At 36.6% G+C, this 26,054-nt stretch overlaps 2 protein-coding genes across 3 annotated transcripts in view; one reads left to right on the top strand and one right to left on the bottom strand.

Moving 5' to 3' along the window:
* dipk2ab (divergent protein kinase domain 2Ab) overlaps positions 1 to 14,795 on the bottom strand; it is a 42,966-nt gene extending 28,171 nt beyond the window's left edge. The window contains exons 1-3 of one of the 2 annotated variants that reach the window (XM_044105364.1): positions 14,271 to 14,751; positions 4,859 to 4,971; positions 2,964 to 3,838 (exon numbers count right to left, since the gene is read on the bottom strand). In XM_044105364.1, the coding sequence (XP_043961299.1) occupies positions 2,964 to 3,617 (654 nt within the window). In that variant the 5' untranslated portion in view covers positions 3,618 to 3,838; positions 4,859 to 4,971; positions 14,271 to 14,751. Of the gene's footprint in view, positions 1 to 2,963; positions 3,839 to 4,858; positions 4,972 to 14,270 lie in introns of both variants that reach the window. The other variant, XM_044105363.1, reaches the window with a different exon arrangement.
* A 1,725-nt stretch (positions 14,796 to 16,520) lies between these two features.
* Positions 16,521 to 26,054, top strand: part of LOC122824557 (sodium/hydrogen exchanger 9-like) — a 69,045-nt gene continuing 59,511 nt past the window's right edge. The window contains exons 1-4 of the mRNA XM_044105361.1: positions 16,521 to 16,717; positions 17,641 to 17,840; positions 21,763 to 21,840; positions 22,008 to 22,084. Of these exons, the coding sequence (XP_043961296.1) occupies positions 16,567 to 16,717; positions 17,641 to 17,840; positions 21,763 to 21,840; positions 22,008 to 22,084 (506 nt within the window). The 5' untranslated portion in view covers positions 16,521 to 16,566. The remainder of the gene's footprint in view (positions 16,718 to 17,640; positions 17,841 to 21,762; positions 21,841 to 22,007; positions 22,085 to 26,054) is intronic.

Raw genomic sequence — 26,054 nt, 5'->3', positions numbered from 1 at the left:
ACGCATAATATTGTTGGAATTGTTCATTTGTAGATTAGAGCTGCAAAATACATCGCAGATATAGTGTCTCTGTGATATCAATGAGTTATCGCTCATTGATATCTCAGTTTTGCGATGTGTATATTGCACACACTGATATAAGACAGAGTCCACATCCCATTGTCTTTTGTTCAGAATCAATCACAAGGCAGTAGCCTCAGTAGCCTAACCTCTGGAAAAATAGGAGAGTGAGGTGTTGTAGCGCAGCACGTCTCCTGTTCAACTTCTAGACGCCATTAATTCTTTATGGTTCACTGCTGCCTAACCTTGTGTATACGGTCTCACAGTCTCTCAGCAAATTTTCTCATCTTTTGAGCTCAGTGATGCTGACGAACTGAGGATACCTGAGAGGTTTCTTCACATCCCATCCAACCACACAACCCTATATGTGTGATACCCGCATGGGTCACAAGTTTTACACAAGATAAACAATTCATGAGTCCCTGTAAACATGCGAGGGCTACAGAGAGTGGGAGAGAAAAGAGAGTTGTGGACAATGTGTGTGCATGATGTGTTGGTGTGAGATGTCTGAAGCTCTTTGCAAGACAAGATGATTCACTGAGCCTCTGAACTGAAGCGTAATGGCATTAAAAAAAAAACACTGATGGCATTATCTGTGGAAGGAACACTCACAGAACAGAGAGCCAGGCAGGGACATGGGCTGACAGAATAAAACGTTGGAGAAAGGAAGGAAAGAGGACAGCGAGCAACTACACAAGACTAATCAGATTATATAGATTTGGCCAAGCAAAAAGAAACAAGGTCTCCTTTTGTCCTCCAAAATGCCCAGAGCAATGTGGTATATGTAAGGTGAGGAGGGGTTAGCACACGTTATCCAATGTCTACATGGGCTCAGGACCATTGTTGTTGTGTCCTCTCACGAGACAGGGTCAATGCCAAATAGAAATTGAAATTGATTGGCTGCTCATAAATCAGTGAGGGGAAAAGATGTGGAGCGTGTTTATAGGGCAAATGGAGGGGCAGGGTTTGACATGTTGGATGACAGAACAAAGATGGGCCACATTTTATTTCAAACATCCTCTCAAATACAAATAAGCATTTTTTTTTTATATAAGAAATATTTAACATGATTATTAAAATGTAAAAATAAAAACACTTGTGCTTTTGAAATAATCTCCCTGAAAATTATTATAGTAATTACATGTTGTGTTTTATTAGTTAATTTAGTTTTCTAATAAAAGTGAAATTTTCATAATATTAAACTCATCTCCAGAGGAAAATATATTTTTTAAAAAAAGAAAAGAAAAACTCTTGGAAGATTAATGAAGGATGAAGAATACTGGATCTGATCCCACTTAGCAACTCTCAAGAGATCCCGCTGCTCCAGTCGCCCACAACTGACAGGAGTCCAGACGACATGGATGTATATTAAAAACAACTTGGACCGTTTACAAATGCATCCTTGAATAATTCAGAACTGCCCTACATTTGGTGTTAAATATGTAATTTTGCCAGCAGCCAAAATCAAAAAATTTTTTTCAGAGGCCACAGCCTTCAACTTGTCTCTATTCTGAGCAGAGGCTCGTGCTCCACATAGTGGCGTGCCGTCCTGATCTAGTCTAGAGTTTAGGAAAGGGTGTAATTGCTCGTCTGAGATCTATAGAAGAGGAAGGAAAAAGATGATCCCCACCCTATAATTACTGGGGGCTTTTAGTGGCCAACACCCTGGTTCTGATGCTCTGATCCTGCCGTACGTAATCCAAGATCCGCAATTCATACACTAGCATGATAACACCTGCTGCAGCAGATCAGATGACAAACATCTATTTATGTAAATGTAATTTATTATCCTCTCGTCCAACAGTCAAACATCCTTCTCAGAACAATTTAAAACAGTGTACTCCAGAGATAACTCAAGTTTAAAATAAACATTTTTTCATTGGAAGGATACCATCTGGTCTGCCTGTAGCACTGGTTAGGTTATGAATTCAGAAACCATTTTATATTTAGAAACATTCAACAGTTATCTTTTCAAAGATATAAAATTCAATTTACAAAGCTGTTGTATTGTAAACTGCTGTGTAAATTAAGTTACTAGAATGACAGTATAGTCAAGTTTTAAAAACTGTTTCAAAACCACTAAAAATACAATATGTAACAAGTTGTTTTAATGAGAAACCAGTGTTATGATTTTAGCATGAGTGGAGATCATATTTTTTCTCAAAACAAAAGCAATTGTGTCATCTTAAGTATTTGTTTACATCTACATCTTAAAACTGTAACTTCTTTATTTTCAAGTATATTGTACTGTTACAAATATCTTTCCTCAAAGGAAATTAGAAGAAATAGGTGGAAGTGTATTCATGTCATACTTCTGAATGAATCCAACAAGAAGTGGTTTTATTTTTAAGAATGTGAAATGTGAATGAGGTGATAATCATTCACAACTTTACCACATAGAGAACAATAAAGGGTTGGGAGGGTTTTCTTTTCCATGCCAAGTCAGACAATTGAATGATTTACAGCAAACCTAGTAGTATCTGCATTTTAAACATATTTGGTGAATCTGAATCAAAAACTTGTCCAAAATCATATACAACATACAAAATTATAAGCAAGAGGTGAATGAACAGGACAAGGAAGGCTGTGCCATTGCCATGACATGATAAACAGTGTACTAGGCAAACCATAATTATTATGAAGCTACTGCATGAACTTATTGTTATTTGCATCATATCCCCATCAGATATGTGATCAGTGGTTTAAACACTGCCTCTCTTTCATCCCTAATTACATAACAATAACATTTCTAAGTTTTAAACCTCATTTAAGTCAAAGCTCAAGTATTTAGAGCACAAATCTAAGTCAAGTCTAAAGCCTTCGTTTTACAGACCTAAAAGCAACTAGAATTACCATCGTTGGTTAAAACATACCAAATTAAAAAGGAAGATGAGATACGATACCTGCAGTACAAGTGGTTCTGGGTTGAATGCCAAAGTCATCAACAGCTGCATTCTCTCCGTGTCTTTCAAGTTCTTTAGCAGGAAGCTGCCCGAGTCTTTAGTTTCAGCATATCTTCGGACCACACGGTCCAACAACCTCTGTGAGGGACAATGCACAAGGTCCGACCAGCCCTCCACCACGCCTGGGGTGAGCAAGCGAACATCCCCGTTGATCCGGGCAAACTCAGTCTTGTACATGGCCTGGATGAGGTCACAGCGTGGTCTGCCTGTTGCCCTCTTGCAGATTTTCTGGTCTATTTCGGCCAGCTCCTGGTTGGAGCCAAGCCGCTTGAGCACCACGCGTCGCGTTCCCTCCCTGGGCTCTCCGTACTGTGCGAAGTAAACATTTTTGACATTGAAGACGTCTAGAAACCTCAGGCGACCCCAGGTCTCAAAGGAAACCTGACCGTTCATGAACTTGCGGCACCAACTGGTGCCGAAGCAGGCGGGACACTTGTTGAGGTTAATGAATCGTCTGTCAGTCAGTTCATTCTTCTGAAAGGAGGCAAACAGGTTGTGAGTGTTCATCAACAAGATGACGGACAAACCCAGCACTAACAGCAGCTTCAGACAGCGGTACAGTCGGCCCAGTTTGAGAGGCAGGAACCGCAGCATGTTGGGAACGGGTGGGGATGGTTGGGTACCAAGGGATGGGGAAGCAGGAAGGGTATCTAGTCAAATGTCAGGGAATAAACCTTAATGATTATCTGTCATGGTGCAGTGGAAACTTCTAAAGCTGATGGCGGTGGCACGGTTGGCACATCTGCCCACTGCCGCTCTCTGGCAGTGGTGAGTGCGTCATGTTTTCTCTTCCTGGAGTCTGGGAGCCAGCAGTTCTGAAATTAAACAGAGAGAGAAAAAGGAGAACTCATAACTTTGGGTAAAATAAAAGAGAACTGCACTGCGTAAATCTAAAATTGTCCCTTTGGTCAGAGATAATTTGAAAAATGGTTATTTCATCTTGCCCTAACCCAATTCCCAAAGTGTGAAACATCAAATAAAAGACCAAAAAGCACTTTCTGTGGCATAGGAAATTGTTTCACAAATTTGAATTGCTTGGGTCATTTAGGAGATTTCATTACTTTTTGGGACAAAATGAGATGGCTTACAGCCAATGCAATAAACCTGCCAGTGCCGTTAGAGCCCTCTCTTTCTTAAACTCCTTGCATATTCTACTGTGAGACATAAGCAGGGGCAGGGGGTGAAGAAAATAAAGTGTCAGTGTTCAAATTAAGAGGAAATATACAACTCTCTTACAGTGTAAAACGTACACACTGAGGAAGATTGCTCAGAGGAGCTCACATTTAAATCCATCACTTGTCCTCCCAAGAACGGCAAAATAACTCGCAGTCTGCTTGCCTCGACAGTTACGCTGCGCTCAGGAATCTTAGGAGGAATCTTGCTCTGCATTGTGAAGACAGTCACGCTGTGCAAAATTTAACCTTTGATCAGAACTGCCCTGCTTCCTTTTAATCACACTTTGAAGTGGTTTCTTTGAAAAAAAGAAAAAAAAAACAGCGGGTGTCACTGGAATAACGTTTGTGATCGAAGGAGAGGGGGGTCTGTGAATATCCCCACTAAGCAAACTGGTGTCAGCAGAGGAGTGAAATGGTAAAAGCAATGAATGAAAGAGATTAGGCAACAGAGGGAGAATAAAAGCTCCTGATAGTATACCCCTGATGAAGACATTCCAGACTCTCCAATCAGGTTTTTAGCAAAGAGTATTCTAAGACGCTTTAAGAAAGACAATGACTCAGGCCACGCAAATTAGCCATTCTCAATTAGAACTCATTAAGACACGCCTATTAGGACTACTGACTTGAGAGGGCATGGCTAACGAGGAGGCGCACTAGTACCATTAGCGGACGTGTCAACAGGCTCCTTGGATTCTCCTCTCAGATCGAAGCAGCTGAGATTTTTAAAAGACGAGGTTTGAGCGCAGCCAGGGAGCAGCAGTTCTGAGAGACGCCTGCAATGTGTCAGATAAGAGCAAAAAGCATTTACTCTTGCGTCTCGTTTCTGTCTGAGAAATACCTTGATCAGATCAGGCTAACATGACTAATGTAAAAATAGAAAATATCCAAAACATGGAGGATACAGACAGTTATGTTGCATATTTTTTTTAAAAGGCAAAAACAGTTTTCATTTACTTAACTTTAAAAAAAAGTTGCTTTATATCATCTAAGAGAAAATATTTAAAACTTTCAAATTTCTTAAAGTAATTTTGGTCTGCTTCTTCAGCTGATATTTAATAAAGCACAAATACCATTATTTTAGACATAATAAACATTTACAAAAAGTACTTTTATAAAAGTACCTTAATTCAAAGAAAGTATCTTACCTGGAACAAAGCATGAGTTAATAGCTCACTTCAACAAAAACAGAACTGGTGTGATAAAGAATTCAACAAAATATCCAATGCTATTCAGAAAACAGTTTTTTATTCTTTTGTTTGTTTTTGTTTTAAGTACAGTCCAATGAAAACGTATTCATATCTCTTGAGACTTTTCCACATATTGTCATCTTATAAACACTATCTTCAATTTATTTTACTGTGGTTTTATTGTTGTTCATTTGAAGGAAATTGATGGATAGTTAAAGATTAACAAATAAAATCTTACAACCTGTGGATTTGTACAAGCCCCCCCGTTTACTCTGCTATACCTGAATTAAAATGCAGGGTAAACATAAAACAATATCCCTTTAAACATCACACTGTGCACTATTAAATTGGTTACTGAAAGGTGGCAGTGGCAGCATCATGATGTGGGTAGGTTTTTCTTCAGCAGGAACAGGAAGTTGGTCATAGCTGATGGGAGGATGAACATAGCTAGAGACAGGGTGATCCTGGAGGAATCAATCTCCAAACATAACCAGAGCTCCAAGGGAACGGTTAAGATCAGTGGTTCTCAACTTTCTCAGAGTTCGAGAGCCTCCCCTTAATGACCCACATAAGTTAAGTTTTATGGAGCAAAAATATGGTCTTGTTTAATGATAAGATGGTACAACGAAATATCACAGCTTAGCAGCACGTACTTGGCAGGTCGATGATGAACCAAAACTAAATTTACACAGAGTTGTAATTAAAAGACATTTATAAAAAAAAAAAGAATGCAAAAACAAACAAACAAAAAAAACAAACAGTGGTACATTCTGCAGATTTTTCTTTTAAACACTCAAGCTTGTTTTGTAGATCTATAAAAATTCATAAAGATATAAATAAATAATTAAATTCCTTTTTAAAATGGAAAAGCATTCTATTACTTAAATGCAATGATGTAGTATTCCTTTACAGAAGCAAAGCATGAATACAGCTAAAAATATATTAACCTTTTAACATGTGAAAAGCTCAGCCTTTCCTGCTTTACTTATCAATAGGGATTATGTTAATTTGATTTATTGACAAATTAATAATTAGATATTAAAAGTTGGTTAATAGTACATTCTTTTTAAATAATTTAAATCAGCTGAAGCTAAAACTATGCTACATGAGGAGTATGGGTCTAACATATTTACACACAAAGAAGAATCTAATCTTATATGCAAAACGTATTTGTTTTGTACAGTTCAATTACTGCTGTGAGAATGTTATTCTTACAGAAAAATGTCATGTTTCAATCTGTATATTCTAGTTAACTATTAAAGAATTACTAGATTAGTTGACAATTATTCAATAATCAATTAATCATTTCAGCAATATGACTCAGCTTGAAAACAACTAAGAATGTGCTGATTTAGCCTAAAGCCCAGTCACCAAATGTACAATGTAGAATTAAAAGATCCTGAGAATGACATCAGTAGCAGTGATATCAACTGAAAATACATTGAATTGAAATTAAAATGTGCAACTATTCTTAAAAAAAACAAAACAAATTAAATTAAATAAAAATCAATGAATTGGCCTTTTCTTACAAAGGCTAAATTAAAACATTGCCTTCTCAAAAAATAAAAATAAACAAACTCTATGCTTGTTTTTGTTTCATATTATAGTTTTGCACAACTTTGCATAACTGTAATCCCTTTAAATTGTATTAAAAAGTCTGTGACCTTAAAGGGACACATTGTGGATAGTGGTATGAATACTTTTACGAAGAATACATAGTGGAGTTGTGCCTCCACCCCTCTTAAAAACGACAACTTCAGAAGGATTCACAAGGATGTGCTTGCCTTCTCCTGCAGAGACGTGAGAGGAAGCTGATTGCTTGAGAGGAAAACTGAATATCCTGCTGCTCTAAAAGTCCGATTCAAGTGCCATTTAGTGTTTGACGCAGGCAACCGCAGCAGATGTAGCTCCAAAATCTTGGGAGCAGATATGACATTTAAGCAGGATGAACTAAAGGATTGAATGCCACCCCACAAAACCATGAAGTTGTTTCACCTCCCTCTTCATTTGGGAGAAAGTCAGAAACAGCCTGGGTGAGCGACATCAAGAGCTGAACATCACCGACTAATGAGGTGCAAAGGGTGACGAGTGATACGGGCAATTATTTGGTGTATTACTAAAGAGGTTTTAAATAATTTGAACAAGATCAAATCATACAGCTGAATAACTCAGCAAAACATACATTCAAGTTCTTATACAGTTTTCTCACATACACAATGTTTTGTACGCTTACATTTTTTTGGAGGAGCTGGCCCAAGTGACTGGAGAGAGGGGAGTCTGGTTCTCTGAGATTACGCTGCTGCCCTCTTGACCCGACCCCCGAACATAACTGACTGATTGATTTATGGATGGACTCATCAAGGAGGACACAAAAGCACCCAGAACATCTGAAGCACTGCAGGATTTACTTGCCTCAGTTAGAAGAAACATGTTTAACAAAAATAGTGTTTGAGCGTGTGCCCAATAGCTTGAGGCAGCTGTCTGGGGTTCTATTCCTGAGCTCAGCACTTTTGATGCATCTTTTCCCCTGTTCTCTCTCTGCCTGTTTCCTTATAACTGTGAGTAAAAGCTGCTGTTGACACAAAATTTTAGAAAAGACTGGGCAAAAATGGCTGCTATCGGTGACCCCAAGACCACTACTGACTAGAAAGAACGCTAAGTCCTATCCGAGATTTAGAAAAAAAAGAAAAAAAAAGAAGAAAAAAAAAACAGACTTAAGAAAATGTTTAGTGGATCAACTTTTTTCATAGAACTTTTCAGAAGGTGTTTGTCCTGTTACATCTGGTGTAAAAGAAAAAAAAGAATGGCTAGAAAAATCATGACAAGGTGGTGGCAGTGTGATGGTCTGATGCTGATATTTTAACAGACAGCTTACAAAAGGAGTCACACTGATACTTTAAACAAGCCTCTCTGCTGCCTGGGCATCAGTGATAAAACATACACTTTGACTACTTAAAGATCTAAACAAGTTGATCTAATTGGATACTCTTTAGACAAGACAGACTTAGTTTTGTTTCATTGAGTATTACTGGTATACACTAAATTACAATTTCTTTTACTTTTTATTCTTTGTAGAGTTTAATGGCACTACTGTGACAATGCTGTCAGATTACTGAAAGCATAATGTTTCATTTCACTGGAAGATGCTGTCGGCACACAGCTAAGCCGCTGCTCCCCTGTCAAAAGCTCAACGTTTTCTTATAGTTACAGTTCTCATGAAAACACTGCATTTTGACATTAAAATTGGGTTTCAAGCAAATAAAAAGACAGTACTTCATTAAAACCGTGACAAGCGAGACTTGTAAATACCGACTAGCTATAACTTCAGACAGTAGCAGATCTGCACTGGAGATGCACAAATGTTCTCTCATTTATTTAGCTGACAGTGAAAAAAAAATGAGTAAAGTAGTGATTTGACCAAATCATCTTAGCAGTTGATAATTGTTTGAATCAACTTACGGTATAGTCGTTCTGCACATCAGATGAAGCAACTGTAACGTCTTCTGATGTGGCACATTGTTCCTCAAATTTCTGTCACACAGAATGCTTACCACCCCCCACCCCGAGAAATAAAAACTCCACACAAACATGTCCGGTTGCCACCAGATTAATGAAAAGCATCTTATATGTCAAACTTGATTAAGTGCACTAATTGTTCAAGTGATGGGTTAATTTACACAGGCTGTTCTGTTAATGAAAAAGACGTGAGGTGAGGCGATAACATCCTTAATATATTGTCAGTTACGTCTATAAATCTAGCATATGGCTCATCTGTGATTCTTTTTCCTGGCAATATTAGGCAGAGAATTTATCAACCAGGAAGTTAATAGATTGAAAAAAATATTTCCTGTAGCGGGCTGGTGCTGAAGTTTAAATCAAGATTAAATCATTCAGTTAATTGAAAGGATAATGTGGTGAAATAAGACTGGGATATTTTTTCCCTCAATTAATTACCCCTTGAGTGATTTATTTTTTCTTTTTTTAATTTTACACCTGCAAAACCGTTTATTTAATTTGCTCAGGGTTTACAGCTAAATACAGCAACCTCAACGTTCATTGGCACTCCTAGAAAGGCTAAGGCATTCACTGAGAAATTGGCCAAGTCAGGCGATTTTCAGCTTGATCAGCCTTGATGAGGTGACCAACGGATAGGAAACTCAGAACTCCAATCTTTTTCCAATCAGTGAATGCTGCATGCATGAGCTCTACCACGTGTTGACACCGACACTGTTTGGTTTGGATTGTGTTATTGAGCGAAGAAAAGTCGAAGTTATTCAGTTTTTGCATCAGGAACAGAGTACAACAAAGGAGCCGTTTCATGTTTTAAATTTTTCCATCTCTGTCATAAAATAGGGCTGTGCAATAAATATAAAAATGTGTGTGTAGATGTATGATCAATTTTAACAGAAGGTACATCTGATAGAATATTCTATAATTTCACTGAACTCCGATCCAAAACCGCACAGCATTCTGGGGGTTGTAGGCAGAGGAAAGGCTGTGGCCTCTCAATTTCTCAAGGCCAGCTAAAAAAAAGGTGAGTGACATCAACTCAATTACTCATTGGTAGGCTAGCAACAACCTGTTGAGTGATTTGCACAACAGCAGAGTCAAGTTTCATTTATTTTTTAAAATTTAAAAAAAAACAATAGCGTGGAATGAAAGGAGAAAATGCGTACAGCAGCTTGAGAGGAAATTTCAGGCAAAACGGGGAAGGTCACTTCACCAGTTTGGCAGCATTTCAAATATTTAAAACAAAAAAAACTAATCAATAGTTATAGACATTGACTGATATGAAATGGTGATATTGTGATGAAAGACATGGATTAGAAAATCTCAACAGATTTTGTAGATCAGAGTTGAAGTAAGGATTATCAAGGCAATTACATATAAAGATGATAGCAGCATTAGCCATTTAAGGAAAGTTTAGTGGATTAGCCATTATGTTTTTAACACATATTTTCCCCCATAAGGAATAAATACACTTCTGTTTAAAGTTTAATTTTTACAAAATTTCTGATAATTATTTAGAGGTGACTTTTTTTGCAATACATTTCTTTATTTTCGGGATTTTTAACAGGGTATACCTGTTTAGAGCTCCTTCAGCCAATAAATGATAAACATTTACCCACATGTGTGAGTTAAAAGCATACTGTGAGGCACTGAAGCGCCGAGGCTACCAACTAGAGTTCTTGACATGGGTAAAGTTCAGTTGAATCTCTAAAAAAGCCAAATGCTTTGCATTCAAGCACAGACGTTACACACTGGAATACATAGTGTTAACCTTTAAAGATGGGTTGTCTTTTTAGTCAAACCTGACAGTGCCCACAGAAAAGTTGTGTTTCTGATTAGTCACCCCCACACCATTGCTCTCTCATGGTGACACAGAGATAAAGAGAGATAGCCTAGATCAAGAGGAACACATTATTTGGAGCAAGCACCAATTCACCTTTCATCATTAAAAACTACCAAATTTGGAACTTGGGAGGAAAAAAAAAGAAAAAAAAAAAAAAAAACAAGAAGAAAAAAGCGTTTGTCAGCATGCTTTTTCTACAAAGTACTTCGGAGAGCACTTTCCAAGAAAAGAGGGCAAATCAAAAGGGTGCCTGACTCCTCATGCATTGGAGATGAGTCTTGCAAGCAGAACGTTCCAAGTTTGGCAGATGCTAAGAGTCACAAAATGGCTCATTACTGGGACAGAAGAAAGCTCAAGATAAAGCAACAGGCTCAGCGTAGGCTTAAAACAGAATGGCAAAGGTCGACACAGTGGAGGAGGACAGGGTAATCTAATATTTCGTTTTGCATTAAACTTACATTTTGACAGAATAACTGATAAGACAGAGGGAGGTTAAAATGGAAATGTTCACCCATTTTCCCCAGCTCTTTGTGTAAAACTGGTTTCAGATAATGGGAGTACAAAGGAAAAGCCGACATTTGGGGGTAAGTGGTTTCTTTCGCAGCACCTGGGGGTAAACTTCATTACAACATAATGAAGTCAAGCCACACCATGCTTGATTTATTCCACTGGAAATGCAAAAGGAGGGTGAATGTTGGAATTATGAGGACTCAGTCAAATGGAGCAAAATATGCGTCTAATTAAAATCCAGGAAAACTTTGAGTTATTGCTTTTGTGCCTGAATCAGAGTGGCTGTTCTTCTCTGTCTGACAGGACGCACACCCAAACGCACTAATGTCTGGTCGGGAGGCTGCCAGCATCATCACAAAGCCCCAAAGCTCAGGAAAGAATCTGCTCTATAGCCTCCAGTCTACGGTCACATTGCACTGTCCGCTTCTTGCTGTGGAAACAAACTACTGTAGCCAAAGTTACTGATGGGGCAAATCGATAATGTTTTATCATAAAAAACATTTTTTTCAGCAACAGCTGGTTCGCCTCAAAACAGCGAACATGTCCGACAGTCAGACGCAAATCAAAGGGGACGTTTTGACACAAAGAAAAATAAAGTGCTTCCAATATCTGCACAAATTACCTGCGTCACTTTAACATTAGCTTATCCGTCTCATCCTTAAATCATAGAGCAGGAGGTTTTAAGAGAATATCAATATTGTGCACTCTGCAACAAAAAGATGCAGCAAATCAGAAGCACAGGCAGGTTTGGATTCCAAAGCAGATATTTGTTTTGTTTGATTTACTCAACAGCATGTTTCACAACCTACATCCCTCTGCTGGATTTTGAAGAGCCATCCATTGATTTAAGTCCATGCAGTACGCAAGAGAAACACATCATGTTTGGCAACGTTATTGATTAAAAACAAGCTGTTGAAAGATGCTGCAATTTGAAGTAAAAAGATGGAGGAAAATGCTTGGACAATTGACTGATTACCTGACGTTTCCAGACACGTTCGTCTGTCTGCTGTAGTTGTTGTTTTAGCTTTAAGTTGACTTCCAAGTAAAAAATAAATAAAAATAAAAATACGCCGCTCCCTTGGGAGCTTTTAGGCAGCAATTACAAAACGAACCCCCTGCAGAGCAATCAGAAACATTCAAATCAACCACCAGCGGAAAGTCTTAAATGAATCTTTCATACAATTCTAGTAAGACATTTTCTGTGAAATAAAATCAAGGGCACAACTGTGAAAGCCCTGCAAAGGAAATTATTTTCTTACTTTTGTAAGTTTTAAATTTAAATAAAGATTTTTCAAAGATGTTAAAAAGTTAAACAACTTCTATATTTTAAACTTTTCAAGATCAATTTTACTGTAAAACTATCAAGATCTAAAAAACAAAGAAAAACAACTCAAGCCATTGTTTTTTAAAGCACGCGCAGACAACTCCAATACGTATGTCCATAGGTTCATTATTTTTAACTCCTTCTGTCAGTATATATTAATAATACGGTTTTTGATAACAGGTTTTACCCAACCAATTATACTTTTAAGCCAAACCTAGTTAAATATGCACAAATGGTAATGAATGCTGTAATGAATGAAACTATAATAAGCCTCCTTCAGCACCAGAAATTTAAAACACCAGTAAAAATGTCATTCAAGACCTCTTAGGACCTATTAAAGCTGAAATTTTCAATTTTTGAAAGCAATAATTTAGGCTCTTTAAAGCCCCACAGCAGCCATATATTACGGAGTGAATCTCACAATAAATGTCTTTTAGCAATTAATGTAAATTATGCTTTTTGTCTAAACTAGAAATTCATCAGTAAGAGATTGGAAAGCCTTTATCTGTAGGTTAAATACTGAAAAAAATGTGATTTTCTATTCCTTAATTGCATAAAAGCAAAGATTTTCCACCATTTCAGTTTATTAAAAAAATATATTAATCAAAAGCATGCAATCTAATGTTCCCAAAAACACTTGATAAAGTTTAGGAACATGTTTTCTCATGCATAAACTCAATAGGTCTTATATTGTAACCCCTTCCGTTTTATTTTGGATCATAAGAAGCACCCCATTAAGGAACTGCAGCACAAATCAGCAAGTCAAACTTTAAAGAAAATTTTAGATCAGCCTGAGTAAAGAAAAGCCTCATCAGTGCACCTCCGTACGATGTTATTATTGGGCAATAATCTCATGTAGGAGCCTGTTGATGATGAGCAGTTATCGTTTTCATTTAAAACGGCGAATTTGATCTATCCCAAAAACTGACACCATGATTGAGTGCGTTACTTTAACTGTGCACTTGTTGGTACTCTGAGAACATCAAAACAAATTGCACATGATTAAATGAAGTTGCTGTGATACCTTTAGCCACACTGTATTTTATTAAATAGTTAGTCAAATAAATTTTTAGAGCATAATTACATGGTGTGTTCGGTATAAATGTAGTGACAGATTTTTTGTACCTAAAAAAAACAAAAAACAGAATGAATTTGCAAATACAATTTATTATTTTTGAAAAAAATTTGCAGCGATGTAGTTTGTTTTAGGTTGTCTGAATATTGTACCCGCATCTTTTCTACCTCCTTTTCGTTTCTTTTCTTTCTCCTATGTATTGATGACATTACTTAAAATATCAGGTGTGTATTACATTCTTAATGACGCTTTACTGTAAGCTTTTTGTTCATTATAAAATAACTTTACAGTGTGTAAAAATCTGTATTGTAAACAGTTTTGTATAAATTAGGAAAATTATTAAAAAGGAGATTATTTGAAATATATTAGGTAGATTTGTTTTACTGATAACAGAAAGCCTCCTTGTGACCACGAGGGGTTTTATCTTAGAAGTTAATCATCTTTCAAGTCCCAACAGTGACGCTCAAAGTATCATTGAACCGCTGAGAAACACAAAGGAGTTTTTCTGCCTTTAGAAATTGAGGGAATCTAGGTTTCAAGAAGCAGACTCCAGTAATTCAAGATAAGCCAGCTCACGTGTGATTCAGGGATATGAGAAAAAGAGAAGAAACAATGAAACAAACCTGATAGACTTCTCCGCTCTTCTGGCTGTGAAGTAATAGTGAAATGGTCAGAGCTCACTCAGCTGGAATCATTCTTTAAAGTTGCGCCTACTTTCGAGTCGAGCGTACGGTGCTTAAAAAAAAATCTAAGCCAACGCTTATCTCTTCACGGAAAAGCCGCTTCTCCAGAGCTCGACGACTCCACACGGACTTCCAGTTTTCAGCTCAGTTACACACATCTAGCCGAAGAGCTAGCCTGCTAGCTGCTGAAATAAACATTTGGCTTTGTGGGGGCTCTTAACTCTTCAATTTCCGGATCTTTTTCCGAGTGGACGTAAAGGTCCCTCTTCACAGGGGGCAGCAGCAGACGTGTCGTGTATAAACGTTCATTTCTGTCCCCCTTTTAATAGTCCTCTTTGTGCTCACACAATTTCTTCTTTTCTCATTCTCTCAGACAGCCGCTCACTCCTCTTCAACACACCACAATGGGTTCTGTGCCGACTCTTTTCAACACAAGCATCTTTGCGCGTTACGACGTCCGACGTCGCTTTGCGACAGTGGTTGCTTAGCGACATTTTTAATACACATTGTCGAGACTGGAACGCCGCCTCCCTGTGCAGAATTGTTCCCTTTTTATTATTCTCATTGTATTGAGAACTCTAAGATTAAGTGAAATGAACCCTTATTTTGGGTTTATTTATGAATATTTTACAAAGTGCTCAGGCTTCATGTGTGCAAGATGCTGTAAGGATCCATGCATGGATGTTGGATAGTCTTATTAGAAACATTAAATAAGAGTTTTAAAATGTTAATAAAACATAAAGTGAAATTAGAAATTGACATTTTTTCATAGTCAGGTATCAAATTGTATGATTATCATACAATTGTGCATGATGCTTCTTTGTTCATTCCTCTTTACCACAAATATGATTGTGGTGCTAAAGAGTTTAAACTCTTGAACTGCTAATTCTTAATGGATTTAGACAAGGATGAAGAAAACAAAATTGCATCAGTTATTGCATTTGGAGCCAAATCGAAAGTACTCACCCCCATGTGTATAGGCAGTGACATCACTGGAGCATATATTTGCACAAATGCAAGTGTAGTGAGTGGATATAAGTAGGCTATGTTTTGTTTCTCTTTCTTTTTTAGCTATTACTAATTCCAGGTTGTATTCTGTTTGTTTTTACATAAACGATGTAAATGTGAATAGGCAAAAATGGATGTTTAATACAATAAAAACTTAAATCTCAAAGATCAGGGAAAATGTTTTTCAATAGTGGTTCATCATGAGGAAAGCACAATTGCCGCAACCTCCATGGATTATGAATGAATTTGTGAATATAGCCTAATACATTTTCCCCCACAAAAATAACTTTTAGCTCTAGACGTGTTTACTACAACATCAATGAGCAGCAAGATTGTAGAGAATGTGAAGGCACTGCCTGCAATAGTTTGTCTACTGCGCCATCTGGTGGAAAAGGGAAAACTTTACTCATAACTTGAGATATTTTCAAACGCTAAATAAGTATCCCCAGCAATCATATGTCTATATATATGTACAATCATATGTGTGTGTGTATATATATATATATATATATATATATATATATATATATATATATATATATATATATATATATATATATATATATATATATATATATATATATATATATATATATATATATATATATATTATTTACAATATTTGCATATCATAAATAATATGCAAATAACATACGCGTATTATTTATATATGCATATCAATAATGCAAAAAATAAAAAGGTTAAACTCAAGGCATTAAGTCGTTTACCAGCAAATACAAAAAATCACAATTCTTAAAAAAAAAAAGATACAAATACAATGCAAGAATAAGAAGCCTGTAGTTTACTCCACATACGCTAATATAAAGTCAAAAATTTACATTAAAATTGTCACTGAAAAAAGGATCACATTTAAGGCCGGATAGTGGTAAACGAAGTAGCTAGACAAAAAAATTATTGACAAAAAAAAAGCTAATTCTTCGATTTATAAAAAATGTCCACAGTCAGATATTCTTTAGTTTTTGTGTTCCTTTTCAGTCTAAACTTGTCCACGTTAGGTCAAAATATATGTAACCTTGCTCGTCTTTAAGTAATTACATGCTAAGATCAATATCATAGAAGTTTATCATTATTCCTTGACGAGAAAACAATAATTTCCGAGTTATCTGGAAGGCGTCACGTACGCTGCAGATGCGGATGTTGCAGCGGCGTCTTTCCGAAGTCTCATTGTTAACTCAGAGGAGGAAAGTTTGACCCAAACTCCTTGAAGATGTCAAACACCGCGAGGGGCCGACAAGATAGTGCGGCACTGTTTGTTCTCTCCGCAGTATGTTTAGCCTTAATAACAATTATCAGCGTTTGGAAATTAAAGCAATTCAAATACAGACTCATTAATGAAGCTGGAGGTGCAATGTTTTACGGTAAGTAACCCCAGACCCATAGGGTAAATCGCGGAAGCTGCTGCTCAGCAACACTTCCTGGATTCAGTTCAATTAATGTGCCACGATGTTTATTACACAAAAGTTAGGACATTACAGGTGAATCTTTGTAAATTAGATTATCATAGAAAAGTACATTTATTAGAGTAAATCAATAAAACTAAATACAAGTAAATTAATTGTACACAGAGTCGCATAATTTGGGTTTATTTTAATGTATTGTTGCTTACATTTAAGCAACACTTAAGAGAAAATAATCTGTTTCTCAGAAAATGCTAATTTTGCCTAAGGTCAGCTAGAAAAAAAGAATACAGACATGCTATATAGGATCATATTATGGTCTGCCCATTCTTACTCCCTTGATCTCAGAGAAATAAAATTGACTAATTGGCAGCAGGGATGTGCAATATTCCACAAACCTGTAAAGGACATTTGGACAGGAAAAAATATAATTGAATTATGTAAGTCCAATGAATTGGTGCTCTGTACGCTGATAATACATTTTGTAATTCTCCTGCAAAAGCAGCAGAGACTATTTTATGGGGACATTAAAATGTTTCAGTAAAGAGATTAAGAAACTGTATTGCCAAGCAACTTAGTTTTTCATTAGTCAGATGAAAAGTTCTATTCTCTTACTCCCTATTCAGGTTTTTATTCACAATAAACCGAAAGTTGAAAGAGTATTTGTTTATTGTATTCAAGTCATAACATCATTACCATATTCACTACTACTATTGGATGATTTTGTTTTACTGCTCAGCCCTAAGCTGCAACAAGCATAAGGCAAAATTGAAAGATAATAATCAGCAATTGTGCTATATTTGCATTTTTTATTTATTTATTTTTTCATTATTTGATTGACCTTGATTACATTTTGCAAGCATTTATTTGTGAATCTTTTGCAGGTGTCTTTCTGGGTTTAGCCATCAGGTACTTGTGGGTGGACCGAGAGGAGGATTTGGAGAACATGGGCAGCGTTTGTTCTTGCCACGGTCTAAACAGCACTCCTCATGTCATAATGGTCAACCTCTCATCCCGCGAGCACTGTTATAGACTTATTGAAAAGAAAGGCCCAAGATGCTTGCACCTCCCAAGTCCTCACGCGGTAACTATGGCAATTTAGTTTGACCTTCAGCGGAGATGCATGGCAAAGCAAATCTTTTACATGGCTAAGCTTTTGTGTATTATGTGATTAGTACAACTTGAAGCAGTGTGTCCTACAAACTTGCTGGCTTTGAAAAGACGTTTAATTAGCATTGGAGCAGGAATGTTTGAAGCGTTCTGGATGCACCCCAAGAATTTGCATCAACAGGATCCTCTAATGGCTTCTGGTTATTAGTTTTTCGGGTCTTTTTCATGGTCCGTTTGTTATTAGAAAAGCATAGTAGTGGATATAAAGAAAGGAAGACAGCTATTTAATTCATATTAGGGATTATTAGGGGACAAATACGGAAGATTGCTATTTTCGTGTGTTGTATATAAGGACACTCAAGCGTAGCAGCTTATTTTTATTCTTAGGTTGATATATACATATATAGCAACAACGAACTCAAACTCTTTGAATGCATAATTTAACCTGCTTGAAAAAATGTCTACTCAGGACAATTTCACAGTTTGTTGTCTGCATGCTGAATTCCCATAATAAGATACTTTGGCATTGGGATATTGGTGGCAGATTGCACTGCACTGCAGAAAAGAGAGGAAAGTGTCTGAGCAGACACTGCAGTTTTTTTCCTCTTGAATAGACACCTCACACTTCAACCTGTGGCACAGAGTACACTAATGGATGTAGATAGCTCCCATCCTTTTTTAAAATGACAGGCTCTATTATAACACAGACACTACAGACATACAGCGATGTGAACAGTTTATGGTAATTGTAGCCTTGAAGAGATTTATGGCTGATGAAGATTTAGAGAGGTGGAAATGGGGGTAATTAATTTCATTTATAAATGCTGAGGTGAGATCATTGTACCTAAGAGATTGAAGAATGTATGTAGGAATATGCTCCGTCATTGTTTTCTTATCAACTCCATTAGGGAAATGGTGTTTAAAATGCTGATCAGATAGTTTAGTCTATATAGACATATTTCCTTATGCTACATCTTAAGCCTGTATTTTTTGCGAAAACCTACCTTGGAAGGCAAAACATGGAGGCACACTTTTCTTGAAATTGCAGCTTAATCACTGTATGATGATTACAAATCAAATGCAATAATCATGCATTTGATTATCATTTAGCAGAGATGACATTGAAAAACAGAAAATATTTGTGTTATGTAGATTAACTGCACATGGAATGATTTATTTCATGGATTTATTTCTGTAAAGTTTCTGGTCTACATCTAACATATAATAAGTATAAGCTTTATATAAAAAGGGGCAGTGAACAACTCAAACATAAATGTAACCATTTGATGTGCATAAGCTAATGAAAAGGATTTTATATGAAAAATTTTATATTATGTTATGGCCTTCACAAACATGTGTAAGTCTGCTTTCACAGTTGTCTGTAACTGATAGCTTCCACAATAAGAGGAATTAAGAAATGTTCAGTATTAAAGAAGCTGGCTTTTCACAGACTACTCTGTGAAAGTGTAGTAATGAAAAGTTAAGTAGATGGAACAAGTTTGGTATAAAAAGAGCACAAGCAGCAGGGTCAAAAACTGACATGACACAATTTTACAGTTAAGTCTATCTATGAGTTTTGGAGAGAATAGATGTGAACTGTGCTTCAGCAGTAACAACACACAGACTTGCACATATTCTTTGTTGGACCCGAAATAACGTCAGAAGCAGGTCATTACTATGGAGTGGGCTTATCCTGTACCCCATAGTTTCTGGCTCTAAAATGTTTGCGTTTCAAAAGCTGAATGGTGCTGACCTACCTTCCAGTACTTGTAATCAATATTTTCTCGGTGTAAATAACAATCTTTAAAATAAGTGTATGAAAAATTAGAATTTACAATAATTAACAGTAAAAACATGCAGCAAACGATCATAATTTATCCTTGATTAAAACAATAGTATAGAAAAACTAACATCAATATACTAGATTATATTTTAGTGATTTGATGGGAGAAATTTGACATATGAAAAGGCCAGGTGAGTTATTTTCTGCACTTCACACATACACTCAGGAAGCATAAATGTGGAGTATGTTTAGAAATTTGTTGATGAAGCTTAGGGGGATGTTTTAAATCAGTAAGTGACCAGCTGTGAACTTTACAAATCATCCAGGCCAAGTGTAACTCTTTTCTAATGGCTTCGACTCCTTGGCCTGTTATGAAAGCCAAGGTCTCATTAGTAAACCAGCAGAGGCTACCATAGAGGCCATTACATCAGTCAGACCGTGTGTAGACTTTGAGCCATTAGGCCTGATACATATGGGGAGCTAGCAGAGAGAGATAAGGATTTCATTGCATTACCGAGTCCATTATGTGCCACTGGGGAGAACAGCATTAAAGTTTGTGGTCTGATTAAATTGAGCACTGCTGAGCTGAGAAGACAATTAGTGTACACAGCACACCTCCATCCTCAACGTAGTGGTGCAGGTGGCCCTTAGAATAAAGCTACCAAGATATGCATAATTTACTCGCTGCAATGGCCATATTGGTTTGTGTCATGCTTATTTGTGTTTATCTTATATTTTAAAAATTCATGGATGCTGTTCTTTGTTGGTAATTGCAGCCACACAAAAGTAATTTATAGAGTGCTGGGTTGTGGCTGCAGAGCAATTTGTAAATCTAGTTACCTCTTTAAATGCAGAATTACTCAGAAAGCATGCTGGCTCGCCTGTTTCTGTAATAGACTTTCCAATATTGGATGTATTCTGTAATTTTATGAAACATGCAAGTAATTCACCTCTGGTAAATATTCATTAGAGTATGACCATGTCCTAGATCAAAAACATTAGCAGAGGCTTTCATCTATCCACTTTTTTGATGCTCTTCAGGCTGTTATTTTAGTTAGTTTAAGGGCACTTTTTGGTTGTTCTCACTAAACCTCATCATTTGGACAGAACATGTGACTATTCCAAATCTTAATACTATATATTTTTAAATAAACCCTGAAGGTTGCTGCAGGTTTTTTTTTTTTTTTTTTTGCTTTACAAATCTACCCACAATACAAATTAAAATCATCCAAGGGTGAAATTGTACATGGAATCCTGCCTTACAGATTGGCTGGTATTGCATCTCATTGGCTGAGATGAGAAACATTCAGAGAGGATATAAATACAGAAATGTCTCACAGTATGGCTACTGTTTGTGTTCAAGGTAAATTGCAGCATGCGTTTTATTGCTAATTTAAACACCACCATTAAAGGTGGTGGTATTTCTTATTTGTATATGTTCTAGAAGCTTCTTGGATACAGACAGCTATAATTTTCACTTTTCATTGTGCTTTTTATTAATCATATAACCTCAAGACACATTTGCAGTGTGCTAAATCAGTACACTGTCATAAAATCACTAAGTGCAGGAGAGCTTTGAGGCAGCTAATACCATCAATTCCAGCTTTCAGCAACTATGTCAGTTCATTCTGGCACTCTAATCAAAGTATCTTATGTCCTTATTTTTTTTCTGACAACACCTCATGTATTTCTATGTTTTTATTTATTATAATTGATTATACCGTTTTGCAACCTGTCAGTGCCACAAATCATACAGAGAACCTACTTTTAATGGAAACTTTACATTTATTAAAACTTTGCTTCATTTCCCTTTTAAAGTAATTCAACAAAGAGCAACTGTCTAATCTATATTTGCATGCCTTTATGTGAAGTAAGCAAATAAAACTATTAAGACTGATTTATCATTTCATTTACAAAGAATCAATTTGTCTTACCCTTGAGTGATTGTTAGCACAGTAAAAGAAACACAAAGAGATCTCTGTACATCTCTTAAGATTCAGATTTTATTCAAAACCAATGCAATAAACAACACTTCAGTCAAGCATGTGTTTTTAAATATGTGAAATATTCAACTGAATCCATCGTCCAATAAATGAAGCGATTCTCTTTTCAGGCTATGCTGGATCCGCAAATCCTTTTTGACCTTTTCCTGCCCCCCATCATCTTCTTTGGGGCTTACACCCTGAATCAGGTGAGATAGCTGCGCCATTAAGACGTTTGATGACCACTGGACCACCAGATTAAAAAATAAAATAAAAGTGCATTTTGTGCTGCCTCATTTATGGATGTGTTGTTGACAACAGATCTTGTCTGTTTCATGTTTTCCTGACTGCATCTGCCTTTTGATTGATGCTCTAGAGCCGATTCATCGAGAATCTGGGCTCTATTGTGACCTATGCTTTTTTGGGCACCATGATCAGCTCCTTGTGCATAGGGTAAGTGTGCTGTTCATTCACACTGATAAATACCACACAACAAACGCTCTAGAATGCGTATCTCAGCTTCATAGGTGATTTTCCATGTACCTTATGTTTTAATCTGTTTATGTCTATGTTTAGACACAAACATGTCATATATGCACTATGCAGGAACTCAGTTTTTCTCTGTACTCATTATCCACTGTGTTGCTATTGAAGGACAGATTATGTCTATAAGCTGCAGCAAAGCAGCTAGTTTTGATATGTAATGAGCAGTTTTATTTCTGCAATATTTAATAAAAATAGCAACTGGTTCTTAATCAGATTATTTCACTGCTGGATCAAGACCAGAATATTTGAGTTAGTTTTTCTTGATTGCTTTCATCCAACTGACAATTTATACTCCACATTATCCAAACAGTTAACTCAGGCCTAAACAGCTGCACTCATGGTCAAAGTGACATATTCGTTTGCAATAGGCTCTAACCAGACCAAAACTTTTAAAACATGAAGCAAAACCAAATATTACCTTCAGCCAAATGTATGAAATTTCTAATCAACCATTACATAATGGACAACAAAATATGGCACTTGCTTGTCACTGCTGTCTAAGGGTTTTCAAAGTGTGGGATAGCTAACCCCTCTCAGAAGGAAAGGCAACTGCAAAATACATTTCTACTATTGATTCTCAGTCTCATCTGCATTGAATCCTTGCTGGTAAAGAACAGCACAGAGATGGTACTCTTAAAGGGTGCAAAATTTGTGGGTTGTACAGTGAAACAGGTGCTTCAAAGGACTTGTACTGATTTTGGTAACTTCTAATACAGTAGTTTGAACAGGGGATTTCTGCTTTGTTACTATAGTTAGATAATGGAGTTTGGACTGTTTGAATGGCATCTGTTAAATGCTTTGCTAAAGGGGGGAGAAAATATGCCAAACCAATGAGAAATAGTTCCTACACTTTGGTCTGTTGAGCTTCTGATGATGACAACAAAGTGGATCCCAGTTCCATTAAGCAGATCCAAGCAATCAAGAAAACCCGTAGATCCTACAGTTCTAGATTGTGTATTTACTCCAAGGGTATACCCCAAGTCCGATAAAAGTTGCTGTCTTTGGGTTAGGGTTAGTTGAGAACTAAGGTGTGAACTGAGTTTAGTTTAGGTTTAGAGTTTGGCATTTACACTTAATGGTTACATTTAGAGTATGAGTCAGGATTAGGCTATGGAAATTAATGCAAAATTAATATAAGTCAGTGCAAAGTACTCATGAAAAAAGACAGACATACTATATGTGTGTGGGGGGGGTAGGCATGTGTTGGTGTCACTCATGCTTGTGGTGTTGGAGAGTGCAATAGAATCTCTGCACTCTTATCTGTGTAACTCAGTTCTTCCTTCCTTGTTTAGCATGTCTAACAACAATAAATGCAGATGTGAACAGAATGAAATAAAACATAATCCAAAATTCAAAGTTTGAACAGCATGCCAGTACATCATCCGGTCCACTGCTACACCAAAAACACCAAAGTAATACTGTAATATTTTAATATTTCTGTATTTGCAGAGTGTACAAAGCAGATAAATGTGAGTACATTTTCTGAGGTCACTTTATGAGAGTCAACAGATTGACTCTAAGTGGAGAACCATGAGAATGAAAATGATTTCCAGTGTACAACAATGAAATCAGTTTGTGTGTGAGACTTGGGCATTTTCATTATTTATTGATGTAATTCACACACAATATTTTACAATAAGCAATAACAAACCAATGTACAAAGGTTTAATATACTAAGGTAAAAATTATTTGCTTAGGAATACAACATGGAAATAGGAATAGACAAAATTTTATTCATTTTTAGTTAATACTGCAATTTATTTGTCAGTCCAAGTAAAAGTCACTATTATCATATTTTGCTGGTGTGACCATCAGTTTTGCATCTCTGTATAAAATTTCTCCTTGCTTTATTTTGCACAGTGTTGTTAAAGCAAGGATAGCACAGGTGCAGCAAATAACATTAATTATGTTCTGGAAGTGCCCCAGTCATCTGATTTCAGTGTGTCAGTGTTGGTGTGGTAGCTGTATCATGGAACTGATGGACTGAGCTGTCATTAATCACTCCTGTGCAGCTTATCAAGTGATGCATTACAATGTCTGCAAAAGCTCTTAGTGTGCTGAACTGTGCTAAAGATGTTAAAAGGTCTTGGAACCATCTGACTTTGCTAATAGAGCCAGCATATTTGGATTTTTTAACATCAGCAACTCTGCTGATCCAAAGTGGTGCAATTCTGTCCTGAAAGCACTAGATGGCAGTCTTTGACTTTGTTAGATATTTACACTCCTGTTAGCTAAATAACTACAGCCACATATAATGTTAGCCGTCCTCTAACATCTGTTGAAAGGTTGTTTTTTTTTTTTTTGGAGGGAGTTGACTTCGGGATTAACTTTTTTAGTAAAAGTGTTTGGTATTTCATAATAATCTTCAGTAGAATAAAATTCAGTGGTTGCTCTTATGATACACTAAATACTTCATAGGTTCTGCTGCAAGAAATCATTCTGAATTCCAATCACAAAAAATGGTAATTTCCATATGCTAGCTGCTTTATCTAGCTGTTTATTAAGACATTGTGCTCCCCAGAACAACTACTAGACATGTTGGGGAACTTATACATGTGCTTCACTGACTCCAGACATTTCCATGCTAGGCAAATCTCAGCTTACTACCTCCGGTATGCATTAGGTAGCCTTCAAGATTGTGCAAATACGGAAATAACATAATGAAACATGGAAATAAGATTCTTCAGTGTCAGTCAGTTTTGCAACAAATATTGATAGGTACTTTTCCTTGAACCTATAATAAAAGAACCACAGACAACGTATATATGAATTTTATGACAAAGCTTTTGCAAAAGGAGAAGTCTCCGAAACAGCTTCTCCAAGCTGTTTTCAGAAATTTCTGATCTCCTTCCACGCAAACTCCTGTTTTATTGTCAAAGAAAAACAGCCAAGGGGCAGAGGTCGTAAAACATGTAACCTAATCAATCAGCAAAGAACAATAGACATTCCTGACCTCCAGGTCAGAAGATAAACAGACTTTCCTGTCCTCCAGGTCAGAAGATAAACAGACATTCAAAAGAACACTTTAAACAGACTGAATTTGAACTAAAGTAATAACAAAATGATAATACCGAAAATTCTCTAACAAATATGAAGAGGCTTCTGACTGAAATATGTTGCTGTATCAGAGTCTCATGACAGTAACATGCCTTGGATCAGTGGTCTCCAACCACCGGGCCGCGGACCGGTACCGGTCCGTGGACCAATTGGTACCGGGCGCAAGAAATAATTAAATATGTCCGTTCTATGTATTGAGTCTGGAGGAGCTTTTATTTTGAAAATCGTACACCGGATGCCGAGGGTTGAGTCTTGCGCTATCTCACAACGCACGCAAGACCGCCCCAGCTGGTTAGAAAGCCAGGTAGAGATACACACAAATAAATTATAAAAGAATCATACATTGTGATTTCTGGATTTTTTCTTTTTTCTTTTAGATTATGTTTCTCACAGATGACATTAGGTGAACATTTCAGACCCCTCTATGATTTCGAGGTGGGAGAACTTACATAGTCAAATACTTATTTTCCCCAATGCAAATCAACAAATTTCTAACAGGGTTAATTTCTTTCTGCTTTTCTTTCCTAGCTGAACCATAGTTTTATTGACAACATTGCCTTTGGCTTTATCTGCTGCTTTGGGAAAGAAGGAGCTTAGCTTATCTATACTACACTAAATATTTTTATGCTCTTCGAAAGCATTTCCTGCTAAACTAATTAAGCTTATTCACTTGAACTCTTGGCATAGAGTTCCCGATTTAGCTAATATATTTTATTGTCAGTTCTTTGAAAATTGCATCCAGTAATTTGTTTGTTAGGGAAACCCACATTCTTAAGATCTCGTTGACATCCATCCACAACTTTAGGGAAAACACAGAGTG

The sequence above is a fragment of the Gambusia affinis genome, linkage group LG21 (genome assembly GCF_019740435.1).
Source record: "Gambusia affinis linkage group LG21, SWU_Gaff_1.0, whole genome shotgun sequence".
NCBI lineage: Eukaryota > Metazoa > Chordata > Actinopteri > Cyprinodontiformes > Poeciliidae > Gambusia > Gambusia affinis.
Note: the sequence above shows the minus strand (reverse complement) of the source record. Positions and strands in the feature narration are given on the sequence as shown.